Source organism: Salvia hispanica, chromosome 3 (assembly GCF_023119035.1).
Source record: "Salvia hispanica cultivar TCC Black 2014 chromosome 3, UniMelb_Shisp_WGS_1.0, whole genome shotgun sequence".
NCBI classification, from domain to species: Eukaryota; Viridiplantae; Streptophyta; class Magnoliopsida; order Lamiales; family Lamiaceae; genus Salvia; species Salvia hispanica.
Window position 1 is genome coordinate 41,819,423 of NC_062967.1, and position 16,145 is coordinate 41,835,567.

At 35.0% G+C, this 16,145-nt stretch overlaps 1 protein-coding gene and 2 pseudogenes across 1 annotated transcript; all 3 read left to right on the plus strand.

Annotated features, from left to right (window-relative positions):
• Nucleotides 1–561: 561 nt before the first annotated feature.
• Nucleotides 562–2,974, plus strand: LOC125213823 (annotated as a pseudogene).
• A 3,293-nt stretch (nt 2,975–6,267) lies between these two features.
• Nucleotides 6,268–12,327, plus strand: LOC125213822 (annotated as a pseudogene).
• Nucleotides 12,328–14,286: 1,959 nt separating this feature from the next.
• Nucleotides 14,287–15,609, plus strand: LOC125210213 (rust resistance kinase Lr10-like). The gene is made up of 2 exons (XM_048109783.1): nt 14,287–14,353; nt 14,453–15,609. The coding sequence occupies exons 1-2, from the start codon at nt 14,287–14,289 to the stop codon at nt 15,607–15,609; spliced, it is 1,224 nt and encodes a 407-aa protein (XP_047965740.1).
• The last annotated feature ends 536 nt before the right edge of the window (nt 15,610–16,145 follow it).

Consider the following 16,145-nt stretch of genomic DNA (forward strand, 5'->3'; position numbering starts at 1 on the left):
GGAACCGAACCAATTAGCGTATTATTTTCATCTAATAGTTTGATTTGTAAAAAAGTTCTAATGACATTAGTGTTTGATTAAATGTTTTTTAACATGGTCAAAATCTAATAGATAGATAAATTAATGAATTATTGTGATATTCTCATCTGATTTGTAAAAGAAATTCTAATAACATTAAGTGTTTGGTTAAATAATGTTTTAATGTTGTTAAGATCTAATATTAAAAAATAGATAGATCAATTAGTGAGTCATACCCATCCAACTATATAATTTGCAAAAAGAAATTTAATATATATTAGTTAATGTTTGTTTAATTTTTTTCTAATATAGTTAAGATCCAATATCAGAAAATGTATATATAACACCCAATGTAATTTATTAATTGATAAGGTGAACATAATTTAGTTCACTATATTTTTTACGCTATCTTTTGAATCCAATTAATGCTTAGGCTTTAATAAATGAAATGCTTGTTCTGTTGAGTTTTGAAGTTGTAAATATTTTTGATATGAATGTAAAATTTGTGTATTGATTTTTTACTTACACTAAAACTATAAAAATCCACCAGTCTCTGTTGTATGGTTTTGAACTCAACTTCTGTTATCGAAATTGCAGTGAAAAACCAACAAAATTGGGTAAGAAAGCTAACCTTGTTTTCAATGTTAATTAATTAAGATATCTAATTAATTAAACGCTTTTGTTTCTTCAAAATGCAGAGCTACTCAGATATCGCTTATCTTCAGAACCTTATGGTAAGTTTAAATTCTTACAACATACTCAATATGTAATAACTAACTATCTAATTAATGATTATATGCAGACTATCTCCTTATTCCTTTGGCCATTATAGGTATGGTGCACACCTAATTCTTCTTCATAGTTATTACATCACATCAAAACCCTTAATTATAGATCTAATTTAGTGAAGAAATACTATCAGTTTTCATAATTGCAGGGGTAAGCTTTCCTGTGACTATCATCGTCGCAATAACTGGTCTATTAATTATATCATTTACATCCTTTTGGGAAGACCTACAATACAGTAAGAATCTTCAATTTCATTTCTCTTTTTAATAGTTCTTAATATCTCAAAGGTTCCGTTTTTCTAATTCGCAGACCACTACTATCAGATTCTGCTGCAGGAAACATATCATTATTTTGCATTCATTGGTATGCTCTCTAAATTTATTTCGTATAATTAGCTATTTTAAATTCTAATTTGCATAAGTCCATATATCTTCCCAATTCAACAGAGTTCAATGAGATGGCTTTGAATTTCAATTTTCAACATTGTTAATCGATCTCTGTGTATGTATATATGCAGCATTTGTCGCGACTTGTGTGGCAATTACAGGTGCGCTCTTAATAGTATAATGTTTGAATACCATCACAAATCCACAATATATAAAATATGATTGCTAATTTTGTCTACCAAACAAACTCCAGTTTGTTTAACCGCAGCTCTAAACCCTCTTCTTATAATAACCATCGGAGCTGGAGTTGGATTAGCACTCTACTTTATTATTACCTTGAACTGTAAGAATCACTTAATTCATTTCTCCTTCACTTACTTTATTATAGCTCCTTACAAACTTTGATTCAATTTTTTTTCTTTTTTCATGTGTATGGTGTAAATCTAGGGGGCGTGTATATGGTGAATGAACTTATGTACATCACGTTACCTGGTACTCTGAATTAAAATTTCAGAATTATAATGTCCCTCACTTTTTTTTTTGGCTTATTTCTAATTTTTTTTGTGTTCATTTTCCAGCCATTATCACTGGAATAACCATCTGTGCACCAAAGATAATAATTTGTCCTTTGGTAGTATGCTTTTTGATCTACAAGTTCCAGAGAAGGCGCTTGTCCTCTTTTGAGGAAGTAGAGTCATTCCTACAAAGTGAAAATAAGCTCGCTCCGATCAGGTATTCCTACTCGGACATAAAGAAGATGACTAAGAACTTTAAAGATAAACTAGGCCAAGGAGGCTATGGTTCTGTTTACAAGGGAAAGCTTCGAAGTGGCCATCTTGTAGCAGTCAAATTGCTCGGAAAATCTAGAGCAAGCGGGCAAGACTTCATGAATGAAATAGCAACTATTGGAAGGATCCATCATGTGAACATTGTCCAGCTTGTTGGCTATTGTGCTGAAAGATCCAAGCGTGCCCTCATTTTTGATTTCATGTCAAATGGTTCGCTTGACAAATACGTCTTCAACCGAGAAAAAACCTCTTCATTAGATTGGGATATGAAATTTAAGATTGCAGTTCAAGTGGCCCAGGGGATTGAGTATTTACACCATGGTTGTGATATCCAGATCTTGCATTTTGACATTAAACCTCACAACATACTTCTTGATGATAAGTTTGTCCCAAAAATATCAGATTTTGGGTTGGCAAAATTATGTTGCACAAACAAGGAGGTAGTGACACTGACGACGGCCAGAGGAACCATAGGGTACGTTGCTCCTGAACTTATCAATAGATGTTTAGGCGCAGTGTCTTACAAGGCTGATGTGTATAGTTTCGGATGCTGTTGATGGAAATGGTAAGCTTAAACAAAGACTTGACAAGGAACAATGATGAATCTAGTAAGTATTTCCCAAATTGGATATACGACCACTTGAACCAAGGTAGGCAAATTCACCTTGGAAATGTTGATGAAAATGATGATGGAAAAACTGGTCTGAAGATGACCATTGTTGCGTTATGGTGCATACAAATGTGTCCAAACAATCGTCCATCAATGAATAAGGTGTTAGAAATGTTAGAAGGTGATGTTGAGCATTTGCAGATTCCAGATTATCCAGTGTATATGGCAGGAAATGAGGAAGGAAACTGGGCAACGGATTCAAATGATGCTTCCATATCATTGTTGCATGATAATAGTGATAGCACCATCATTGAGATTACTAGTAGTTCTTGAATTTGTGATGTCAACTGCTTTTCCTTGAAATAAGTTCATGTGGTTGTGTATTTGTAATTTGTTCATAGACAGATGTATCCCGGACCGAATTACCATATTACTATTAATTAGTTTAGTACTCCCACTATCTCAACTAAGTTGAGTTGTATTCCTTTTTGGGACGTCCCAATAAAATTGAGTCATTTCTCTTTTTGACAAAAATTAAACATCCAATCACTCTTATTTTATTTCATAAGGCGCTTGTCCTCTTTCGAGGTAGTAGAGTCATTCTTACAAAGTGAAAATAAGTTCGTTCCAATAAAGTATTCCTACTCAGACATGACAGAAATATTAAACTTGAACAAAGACTTGACAAGGAACAATGATGAATCTAGTAAGTATTTCCCAAACTAGATATACGACCACTTGAACCAAGGTATGAATATTGACATTGGAAATGCTGATGAAAATGATGAGAGAAACATTGGTTAGAAGATTACTATTATTGTGTTATGGTGCATACAAATGAGTCTAGACAATCGTCCACCAATGAATATAGTATTGGACATGTTAGAAGACGATGTTGAGCACCTGCAGATTCCTAATTTTCCAATGTATATGTCAGGAAATGAAGAAGAATGTTGGGCTACAGATTCAAATGCTTCCATATCGTTGTTGCATAAAAACAATGGTAGCGGCATTATTGAGATTATTAGTAATGCTTGAATTTTTGTTCTCATCTACTTTTCCTTGAAATAACTTCCACTGGTTTGTGTATTTGTGATTTTTTTTCATTACAGATGTAATGTAGACTGAATTACCAGTATTAATTAGAGTGGTTATTTATTTTCATGGTGTAGTGGTATATATTTAACAATTCATTATTCTTTTGGATTAATAAATATAAGTATTAATAATAATTGATTATTCGACATAATGTCAAGTAAATACTCCTCCGTCCCACTTTAGGAATCCCGGTTTACCATTTTTGGACATCCCATTTTAGGAGTTCCGGTTGGAATATTCCATAAATGGTATTAGGCCCAACATTCCACTAACCTTTTTTACACTCACATTTTATTATAAAACTAATATAAAATAATATGATCCATATTCCACTATCTTTTTTCACCAACTTTCCTTTACATTTCTTAAAACCCGTGTCGAACTCAACCGGGACTCCTAAAGTGGGACGGAGGGAGTATATAATAATTCATTGTTAAATTGCATCCATAAAGTGTGGACAAAGGTGGCGGGATGGAATAAATCTCTGCTTTCTACGGCAGGGAAAGAAGTACTTATTAAAAGTGTGGCGCAGGCCCAACCCATCTATTGGATGAATATGTTCCTACTGTTTGATGGAATTTGTGATGACCTTGGGAAAATGCTTAATGGTTATATTGGTGGGGAGATATAGAACTTAAGAAAAAAATTCATCGGGCGGCTTAGGATAGACTTTGTGTGCCAAAATGTAAAGGAGGTATGGGCTTTCGAAAATTGAAAGAATTTAATATCTCGATGTTGGGAAAACAGATGTAGAGATTGATTGAGAATCCTGACTTGTTACTTGGACGGGTCCTTAAAGCTCGATACTTTCCTCGGCATGGGATTCTTGATGCTGGAAAGGTGGGTAATCAAAGTTCGTTTAGGAGTGGATTAGTGGCAGCCAAAGATCGATTGAAGGCTGGCTTTAGGCAACACATTGGCAATGGAAAAGAAACGCCCATTTATGGGGGAAATTGGTGCTGAGTGTTGATAAACTCCATCCAATCTCTTGTAGAGATGTCCGATTCCGTGATGCTACAGTGTCAGAGTTGTTCTTTGAGGGGGCACGTGTGTGTAATGAAGTAGTGGTGAGAGAGGTGTTTAATGAAGAAGAAGCAGAGAAACTGTTGAGCATCCCACTAGCCCGGAGCTCTAGAGAGGGTGGATTATTCTGGTGCTCGGAGCAAAAGGGATCTTTCTCTGTACGCTCAGCATATAAGTTTTTGTGGGAAGGCTCCTTCGGAGTGGATACATACTCGATGGTGTGGAGTAAACTCTGGAAATTAAATGTGCCACCTAAAGTGAAGGTTTTTTTATGGAAGGCTTGTAGAAATGTCCTCCCAACGAGGGACCGATTGCGACAATGCCAGATGGAGGTTTCGGAGATCTGCGGTGATTTAGAGGTGGAAGTTAAAGAAGTGGTTATTGTGATATGACATTTATGGTTTAACAGAAACAAAATTATATGGTGGAATGAGATCGGGTCAGCTGTAGGAATTATTGGTGCAGTACATAGTTTCATGGAGGCTTGGAGAGAAGCTCACATTCAAAATGATATTGGTGCGCAGAGTGAGAGACTTCACTTGAAGAAAAAATGGGTGAAGCCGTGGAATGGTGTGCTAAAATGCAATATAGATGCCGCTGTGTTCGAGGGCCAAAGAAAAGTTGGTTGTGGGCGGTTGTTCGAGAATATGAAGGAACGATGGTAGTGGTGATGTGTGGACAGGTGGGAAGGGTGGCTGACCCTTATATGGCTGAGCTCGTTAGCTTGAGAGAGGTGTTGAATCGGGTCAAAAGAAAGGGATTGAAGGAGAATTATAAGTAAAATGGGACTTGTTATATAGACCGGAATTAAATGTCAAATGAGACTTCTAATGGACTGGAGGGAGTATGGACTTTCTAAATTTAGAAATCCAACTACATTTAATAATGTAAACCTCACTCTTCACTAACACTACTTTAACTCCATATGTCTTTATCTCTCACACTTTATTAATTATACATTAGAACCTGTGTCCAACTAAAAGTTTATTATTTCCTCAGTCCTAACTAAGTTGAGTCCCAACTAAGTTAAGCCATTTTATTTTTTTAACAAAAAATAAAATATCCAATTACCCTTAATTTATTCCATCACCTACTTTACTCTCTCTTTATTTTTCCTACTTTACTCATCTTTGCTACTTTTCAATACAATTTATTAATCTACACGTCCAAAAGTTTTGTGTTAATTTAGTGAGAACCGAGGGAGTATATTTCAACGAATGGAGAGAATATATAAATATGACTCATCCTCTAAGAAGCAGAGTATTTCTCAATTATGCCGTTTGGAGAGATTTTGAATAATGAATGGGATTATATTTCATAGTGACATAGAAAATTAATGCGACAAGAAATTTCTACGCGGAGTTATAAATTGTGATGGATGTGTTCATAGATACATCAACTATCGCCATTGACTCATTGACTTCAATTTAAATACTTCAAAAATAACACTCTTAGTCTGACCAAAATGAATAATTCCTGCCAAATCAAATCTCCATCACATATAGTTGATTACAAAATGTTGTGTAGTATTTTCGCTCAAATGATAGAAATTCACAGAATTTGGCACTCTCAACTCTCCAAGCTACAATGTCCACAACTCTGTTCCTCCTCCTCTTCTTCCTCCTTGCAACACTACCTCATCTCTCCCATGCTAATCCTCTCTGCACTCCTTCTTCGTGTGGCGTTATTCGCAACATCAGCTACCCTTTCCGCCTCAAGGGTGACCCTAGCCATTGCGGCCATCTCATATTAACTTGCTACCACAATCTCACCTCAATCTCCCTCGTCCCTCAAAACTACTACATCAAAGCAATCAACTACCAAAACTCCACCATCAGAGTGGCTGATGCTTCCCTCAACAATCACAACATCTGCTCTTTCCCCATCTCTTCTGCTTACGAATACTATTACTTTAGAGATGATGCTGGTTACAATTTCGAAAGCCCATATTCTGCCAATCTACATGATTATTATAAAGCCACCTATATAAATATGATGAGCTGCCCCAATCCCTTAAACAATTCTTCCCTCTTTACCAACATTTCTACTAATTGTTCTCGAATAAATAATAGATATTCATATATAAAGGTTGGACACATGAATGCCTCAGAGCTACCGCATATGTGCGGACTAGATCTCATAGCAAGGACGTCGTGGGAGTTTCGTGATCTGATAAATGTATCTCTTTCAGAAATCCACCACTCTCTCTTGTATGGATTTGAACTCAACTTCTGCAGCGACTGCGAACCATATTCATCACCCTCATTCTGGCTGGGTAAGAATCATTGTTTAATATATCTAAAATTTTTGTGTTAATATAAATTACTATCTCACTTACTCCTCTCTATATCCACAGAGCTGCTGCTTCGCCCACTTCCTCTACTCATTCTAGGTGAGATCTTCCATTATGTATATTAATTCGCTCTTCAATTAAGGGATGATAGCTATTTAAAATCACGAAATTTCAATTTTTTTCTCAATTGTTCCATCCATACATAAATTAATACTCTTTCCGCACTAATTTAATCAATTTGTTGGGAAAGTCACAAGGTAAATGAGTAGTAATTCCTTAGGCTAAAGTTTGTTATTGTCACAAATTGTGATTATCGGCTTTAAATTTAAATTGAAAAATATTGCAGGTGTGATATGTGCAGTTCTAAGCCCTCCTATATTCACCATCATTGGAATCGCCGTTCTATCAATGGGTTTACTTCGAACTTACGTTTTATATTACGGCATAATAACACCACACAGTAAGTATATATCCTTACTTTAACGCATGCATAAACACATAAATTCGGAGAATAAAAACATGCATCTGAAATCTGAATTAAAATTTTCATGATCTACGAATGAAAATAATTCATGATGTGTATTTTAAAATCAGTTCTAAATTTTAGTGTTTGGTGTGCGTGCAGGCTACGATTTCGTATCTGCTCATGTAGGCATCGGATTAGTAATCGGTGCGCTCCTTGTTTATATATATTCACTACTTACTTTTTCAGGTTTTATTTTAACCAAAATTTCTATACTATCTATTAAAATGAACAAGTGGGTTTTTCTGACGGACTTGTCAGATAATCTAGGGATAATAGTCAAGCATCGTGACCAATTGGAAACCAAAATACTCCCTTAGTCTCGTGCAAATAGGTCATATTTTCTTTTTATTCGTTTCATACAATTAGTTAATAATTACTTTTAGCAACATTTTTTTCCTTCTCTTTACTTTATTATTTATGGCTCCATTATCTATAATTTCAACTAGTTTTTTTCTTTCTCTCTTACTTAGTCCCTCCATTCCATAGTAATGGAGGCATTTCTTTTCGGCACGAAGATTAAGAAAAATTGTGTTAAGTGAGTTAGTAAATGGAGAATAAAATGGAAAATGAAAAAAGATAGAGAGATGAAGAGAGAGAAAAATAAGAGAGAGTAAAGTAGGTGTGGAAAAATGTGTTGACTTTTACTAAAAAGGAAAATGACTTTATTACTATAGAACGTACCAAAATGGCAAAATGACTATATTACTATGGAACGTACCAAAATGGCAAAATGACTATATTACTATAGAACGAAGGGAGTACTAATTATGCATTAAAACTCGTGCACATACCAAATGACACATTTCTATATGACGGATGGAGTATTAATATCACCAAAAGACATTGATTTATGTATGAATGTGACAATTAAGAAAAATTAGAACTTCATAATTTAATATTCCTTCTATCCCAATCCCAATGTAGTTGAATCATTTCATTTTTGTAACAAAATTTTTTATTTTCTCTCAAACTCTACTTTCTCTTCCTCTCTCTTACTTTACTCTCTTCTCTTTAATCTACCTTAATTTCTTAATTCTCATGCTCAAAAGAAATGTCTCAACTACCTTGGAACAGAGGGAGTATTACATTTCAAATATCACTAAACATACTAGAATTTAAAGAAACTTCATGACTTAAATACTTCCCCCATCCGTCATTAACATCTCATATTTTTTATTTTTTTGTCCATCCTCCAATAATGTCACATTTCATTTTTAATATTTTTAGCAAGTGGACCATACATTCCACTAACTCACCTCACTCATATTTTAATATAAAATTAATATACTTCATATGTCTCATAGAAATAGGCCATTTAGGATTTACATGGGTTTTAATATGTAATTGGTAAATTAAGAGAGAATGAGAAAAGTTGTTGAAATTGTGTAGTGGCGGTGGGACTCATAAATGATAAAGTAAGAGAGAAGGAGAAAAATGTTATAAATAGATATGGACTATTTCTATGGAATGAATGAAAAAAGAAATATGACCTACTTATATAGGACGGATAGAGTATAAAAATATGAGTCACGTCCCACTATTTTTTTTATCATTTTTCTTAACAAAGTCAAATAATTTCTTAAAACTCGACCATTTAAAAAAATTGGACAACTAGTTATTATTCCAACTACCGTCTAAATAGCCCAAAATTAATGTCTCTAGTTACATGTTGCTATCAAAAATTAATGCCCCTTCCCCACTAATTTAATCAATTTGTATTTCTTCTGGTGATGTCATGTCACATGGCTAAATGAATAATTCCTTCGGATAAAGTTTGTTATATTAGCGATGAATTGTCGTAACATCGGCTTAAACTTGAACTTAAATCGGAAAATATTTCAGGTGTGCTATGGGCAGTAATAAGCCCTCTTATATTCATCCTGTTAGGAATCGCAGCTCTATCAATGTGCTTACTTCAAACTTTCGTTTCGTGTTACAACATAATCATACCACCACGTAAGTATCCGTACTTGTAATGCTTGCATAAGTACATAAATTCAATGAATAAAAACAAGCATCTAAATTTATGCATCTATCTCAATTTTACGTTATATTCAATTTTTATTGGATTCCACCCTCATGATATAGGAATTAAAATGAGTCCTAATGTTTATTTTGAATTCTTCTCTAAATTTTATTTGGTGTGATTGCAGGCTACGGTTTCCTTCAATCTGCTCAATTGGGAGGCATGGAATTAGTAATGGGTGCGCTCCTTGTTTATATATATATGCACCACTTACTTAATTACTTACTATTATTTCAGGTTTTAATTATAATCAAATTTTCCAAATCCAGAAATATTAGAAAGGCCTAAATCTATTTAGGCTTTTGTAGATTTTCAAAGTCATAATTTTCATTTTCCCATTTTATCTTTTTATATAGACTGGGTGAAAAGGAAATGATAAAATGGCAGTAACACAAATTATATACTTTAATATAACGTCCGTTTAAGTAGTAGTAGAAAGTAGGTGCAGGTGCTAATGCTATAGTAATATGCTAATCATAATTAGTAAACAAAACTCATGGGTAATCTCTATTATATATGATCACAGTATACCAAATTAAAATTAAACCAAATCTTACAAAAATCATATAAGTGCTACATTATATGTTAAGTAAATAAAAGGAAAAAGTTTTGCAAAACAATTACTTATTGAGCCATAGGATAGTGATCAACTAATGCTAGAACTCCCTCATACTAAAACGTTGCAAGTTAGTACCCTCCATTCCAAGTAATAGAGGTGTTTCGTTTTGAGCAATCATTTTGAAAAAATAATAATAAATAGTTAAAGTGAAGAAATAGTAAAGAGAGAGAAAGAATATTGTAGATAAGACTCTTCACTACATTATTCTCTCTCTTACTTTACTCTCTCTCCACTTTAACTATTTATTATCATTTTTTCAAAACGAGAGCTCAAAACGAAATGTTTCTATTACTGTGGAACGGAGGGAGTATATATTTATGCTGGGACCTTCAAAAAATGAAAATGTCTCACTTAGCTTGAAACGAAATAAAGGGTTTAGACAAAATAAATATTATTATACATTGATGATTTTTTTATTTTACTATGTTTTTCACTTGTCATGCAGAATTGATCATCTTGCTACCAAGGTTTATCCTTTTTCCTGTTGTTATGTGGCTTTCGATCAAGAAATTTCGGAGAAGGCATATGTCCATATATAAAAGAATTGAAAGCTTCTTGCGAAGTGACAACAATATCGCACCAATTAGATATTCATATTCAGACATAAAAAAGATGACAAGAGGCTTTCAAGATAAACTAGGTGAAGGAGGCTTCGGTTCTGTCTATAGAGGGAAGCTACGAAGTGGATTTCATGTAGCAGTCAAATTACTCAGAAAATCTAGAGGAAGTGGACAAGACTTCATGAATGAAATTGGAACTATTGGGAGGATCCACCATGTCAATGTGGTGAAACTCGTGCACAAGGCACCAAACGTGCTCTTGTGTATGATTTCATGCCCAACGGTTCCCTTGATAAATATGTTTTCAACAGAGACAAAACGATCTCATTGAGTTGGGATATGAAGTTTGAGATTGCAGTTGGTGTTGCTCGTGGGATTGAGTATCTGCACCAAGGGTGTGATGTTCAGATCTTGCATTTCGACATCAAGCCTCATAACATACTTCTTGATGATAACTTCATCCCGAAAATATCAGATTTTGGGCTAGCAAAGTTTTTCCCAACCGATAAAACCACTGTTACCATGACTGCTGCTAGAGGAACCATAGGATACGTTGCTCCTGAACTAATTAGCAGAAGTATTGGAGCAGTCTCTTACAAGGCTGATGTTTATAGTTTCGGGATGTTGTTGATGGAGATGGTGAGTTTAAAGAGAGATTTGATATGGAACAATGACAATTCCAGCAAGTATTTTCCGTATTGGATATATGCCTACTTCAACCAAGGGAAGGATATTGAAGTTGTGAATGGTCATGAGAATGGAATTGATGATGATAGTTGGAGAAAATTTGGTCGGAAGATGGCAATAGTTGCATTATGGTGCATACAGATGAATCCAGATGACCGTCCATCAATGCACAAAGTATTGGAAATGTTGGAAGGTGACGTTGAACGTCTAAAGTTTCCTGAATATCATTCTCAATCTATTCAGACTGTCGTAGATCAAACATGTTCCACTGATTCAGTATCATTGCTGGAACATGATGCTTCACCCAGTGTTGAGATTATTGTTGAAGAGTCTCATAGTTGCCTTAGTTCTGAATTGCCTAAATATAGTAACATGTTGTTGGAGGAACCCTAAGGCATGTTGCTCCTAAACTTATCAGCAGAAGCATCGGTATAGTATCTTACAAAGGTGATATGTATAGTTTTGGGATGCTATTGATAGATATGGTGGACTTAAAACAAAGACTTGAGAGTAAACAATGGTGATTCTAGCCAATATTTTCCTAATTGGATATATGAGTGCTTTGAGCAGAGAAAGGATATTGAAGTTGAAAAGACAATTGAAAACGAGAATAGCGAAGGCAAAAGGAAGCTTGTGCGCAAGATGACGATAGTTGCACTGTGGTGCATACATATGAGTCCAGATGATCGCTCATCAACGAATTAAGTGGTGCTGATGCTAGAAGGTGATGTTGAACGTCTTCATATTCCTGATAAAATTAATGTTCAAATATGATGGAGTGTGTGAAATAGAGCTCAATTGCCCTTTGTTTTTCCACCTCTTCTCCTATATGTGTTTTTGTAGTGCATAATTTATGTGAACAAATTACTCATTTTGTATGTTTAGATTTTAATGTGTCTAAACATTGTATGTTCAATTATTGGTTGACCTAAGCTAAACATGCGGCGCAAGATATGGTAACCTAGAATGTTACTCCTTGGAGATGAGACTGTTTCTCTATATTTGATTTCATGATATTTGTCACTTTCCTTGCAAATAAATAAATTAAAGTCAAATAAAAGAAGATAGAAAAATATTTAACTACAAATGGACCTTTTAATTATTAGTACTATTGTAAATAAAATTAAAAATAAAACTACTAATAATTTCTTGACTTTTCTGGCAAAGATTAATATACTATTCAAGAGACAAGAATTGATGAATTCTGTAGTGATAAGTGAAGGAGACTTATCAAATATGTTTGTGGGGAATTAAGAAGAAGGTGTGTGGTGCAGTATTAATCTGAATCAAATCAAATCAAATAACAGTATGATCATGAAATGTTCATATGTGTTGATTGCATTAGTAGTACTCCATATTTTTCCATGTTGTGATGCAAAGTGCACCCCTTCTGCCTGCGGCATCCTTTCCAATATCAGCTACCCTTTCCGCCTCAACGGCGACCCCAAAAACTGCGGTGACCGCAGATTCGAGCTTCACTGCGACAACAATGTCGCCTCCATCTCTCTCAACTCCCAAACCTACCACGTCAAAGCAATCGACTACCAAAACTCCACCATCAGGCTTGTTGATGCTTCCATTAACAACAATAACATCTGCTCTTTTCCCACTCTTTCTTCATACATCTTTACCTTCATCTTCGATAATACTCACCCTTTTCCTTACCGAATTCCAACAACACTAAACCCTATTAATTTTGTAAGCTGCCCACAACCATTGAACAACTCTTCCCTCTTTACAGATGTTACTACTCACTGTTCCTCTAATTATTCACACATTAATCTTCCCAACACACATGCTTATATCAAGGTGGGACACTTGAATGCCTCTGAGGTGCCACGTTTGTGCAGAGTCGATCTCATAGTGATGACTTCAATGCCCCAATTTAACGATTTCGACAACGTTTCACTCTCTGAAATCCACCAATCTCTCTTGTACGGATTCGAACTCGTCTTCTGCCCCCACTGCAAATTTACCCTGCGTAAGACTCAATTGTCAATAGATTTCTTCTGTTTATATATATGCTAATGCTCTTTTTATTTGGAAATATGCAGCCAAATTTTATGACTCCATCTTCTTCGGTATACTCCATTTTCACTCAATCTCATAGTAGTATTATATAGTTACATCTCTTTAAGATATGATTAACTGAAGGTTATTAATATATATCTTCAGGTATGATCCCGATTCTTGTGATAATTGTAGGTGGGAAATTAATTTATGCATCGTTAAATATTCGAGCTGTTTTGTTTTGATATGCAAAAAGATTCAAAAGAGTCAACATTTGATGAGGAAAAAAAAAATGACTTGCAGGTCTGTTATGTGCAGTGGTAAGCCCTCCTGTTTTCACCATCATTGGCTTCGCAGCTGTATCGATGCTCTTATATTATAAATCAGCTCTCTTTTTCACCGTGATTCAACGTAAGAATCCTTATATGCCTTACCGAACTACTTACCCTGTCCACAATCAAGTGGCATAAGTTGCTTGCTCGGATTTTAAGAAAAGTGGATAGAAAAAGTTGGTGGAGTGTGCGTTGTACTTTAATTTAATACTAAGTGTTTTATGTAATAAAATGTGAGTGAGATGAGCTAGTAGAATGTGAGGTCCATTTAAAAAAAAAAAAAAAACTAGAAAGTAAAGAAAACAATTAATCGTGGATGGACGGATGAAGTATATTTCTACTTTTATTTTGGCTTATGATGTATAATTCGTTGTGCTTGCAGCGATCGTAATCGGATCAAAGACTAATTATCTACTGCCTGGTACACTCTCATTTTATTTTTGTTACTAATTCGTCAACTTAAGTGAAGTATTAGTGTAACTATCATTTCCTTTCTTAGTCATGCTATCGATTTTTCACTCATGTGTTTTGCTTATATTGTATTTGATGTGCTTGCAGTGACCAGATCACAGACTTATCTACTGCCTGGTGCGCTCTCATTTCATTTTTGTTACTAATTCATCAACTTACTAAAAGATAACATGTGTATACATAGCAAAGATTTGAGCTTCTTCCACATCTTCTCAGCCCTCATAGTAAGCATCATCATCTGCGCATCAAGGGTCTTCACCTTCCCTTTGGTGGTGCGGCTTTTGATTTACAAATTTCAAACGAGGCGTCTCTCTGTACATGAAGACATAGAATCATTTCTAAAGAGTGACAACACACTCACCCCAATTAGGTACTCCTATTCAGACATCAGAAAAATGACCAAAGGTTTTCGAGATAAACTAGGTCAAGGAGGTTACGGTTCTGTTTACAAAGGCAAGCTCCGTAGCGGCCATGATGTTGCAGTCAAACTACTAGGGAAATCGGGAGGAAAAGGGAAGGACTTCATGAATGAAATCGCAACTATTGGAAGGATACACCATGTTAATGTTGTCAAACTAGTTGGGTACTGTGCACATGGCTCCAAACTTGCTCTTGTCTTCGATTTCATGACTAATGGATCTCTTGAAAAGCACCTCTTCAACCTAGAAAACATGAAGCCATTGAATTGGGACACGAAGTTTGATATTGCAGTTGGCGTTGCTCGTGGGATTGAATATTTGCATCGAGGTTGTAACATCCAGATTCTGCATTTTGACATCAAGCCTCATAATATACTTCTGGACGATAAATTCATTCCCAAAATCTCTGATTTCGGGCTAGCAAAGTTTTGCTCTATCGGTAAAGATACAGTGAGCTTGACTACAACTAGAGGAACTATAGGGTATGTTGCTCCTGAACTAATCAACAGAAGTATGGGGGCAGTCTCTTACAAGGCTGATGTGTATAGTTTCGGAATGATGTTAATCGATATGGTGGGGTTGAAGAGAGACTTGAGAGGAAAGAACGGTCATTCCAGTCAGTATTTTCCATATTGGATATATGATTGTTTTGAGCAAGGGAAGGATATTGAAATCAAAGAAGCGGGGTATGGCGATGAGAATGAGAGTACAAAGAGTATTGTTAAAAAGATGGCCATAGTTGCATTGTGGTGTATATTGTTGAGCCCAAATGATCGTCCTTCAATGAACAAGGTGTTAGAGATGTTGGAAGGTGATGTTGAACGTTTGCAAATTCCTTCTCAATCATCTCAAATTGGAGTGAGTTTTGATCAAATCGAAATGACATGTTCCTCTGATTCTGTTTCCTTGCTTCAACATGTTGATGCTTCGATCTGTGTCAAAGACCAAGTGTGAAACACAATTATGGGTTGTAATGGAATGGTTTTGCTTAAAAGTTTGATTTGTGTATTTATTAGTTTATTCTAGGAAAAAAATTAGGGGTGTTTATACTTTTACTTAGTTTTGTTAGATACTAGACTTACAATTCGTACTGAATTTAAAATCCGATCAAATAGAAAAATGTCTCAGCCCATTTATTGAACCCTTTAAATGCATGCGTTAACTATCATTCGAATGTCTATTTGTGATTTAATTTTCAGCTTTTAATTAGGATTTGTTTAGTACCAAAGAATTGATGGTGTAGATTTAGAAATAGAGACCATGGTAGCTTGGTCTATGCCCAAGACGATGAAACAATTGAGGGTATTTCTCGGCCTTACAAGCGATTACCGTCGTTTTATAGCTCAGTATGCAATGATCGTGACGCCTCTTACGGAGCTGTTAAAAATTCGATTCGTCGGTAAAATTATTGTTTTTGTAGTGATTATACATAATTAACACCGTGTGTGATTTATAGGACAAATCTCTTTACCTAACCCAAAATAAGCACT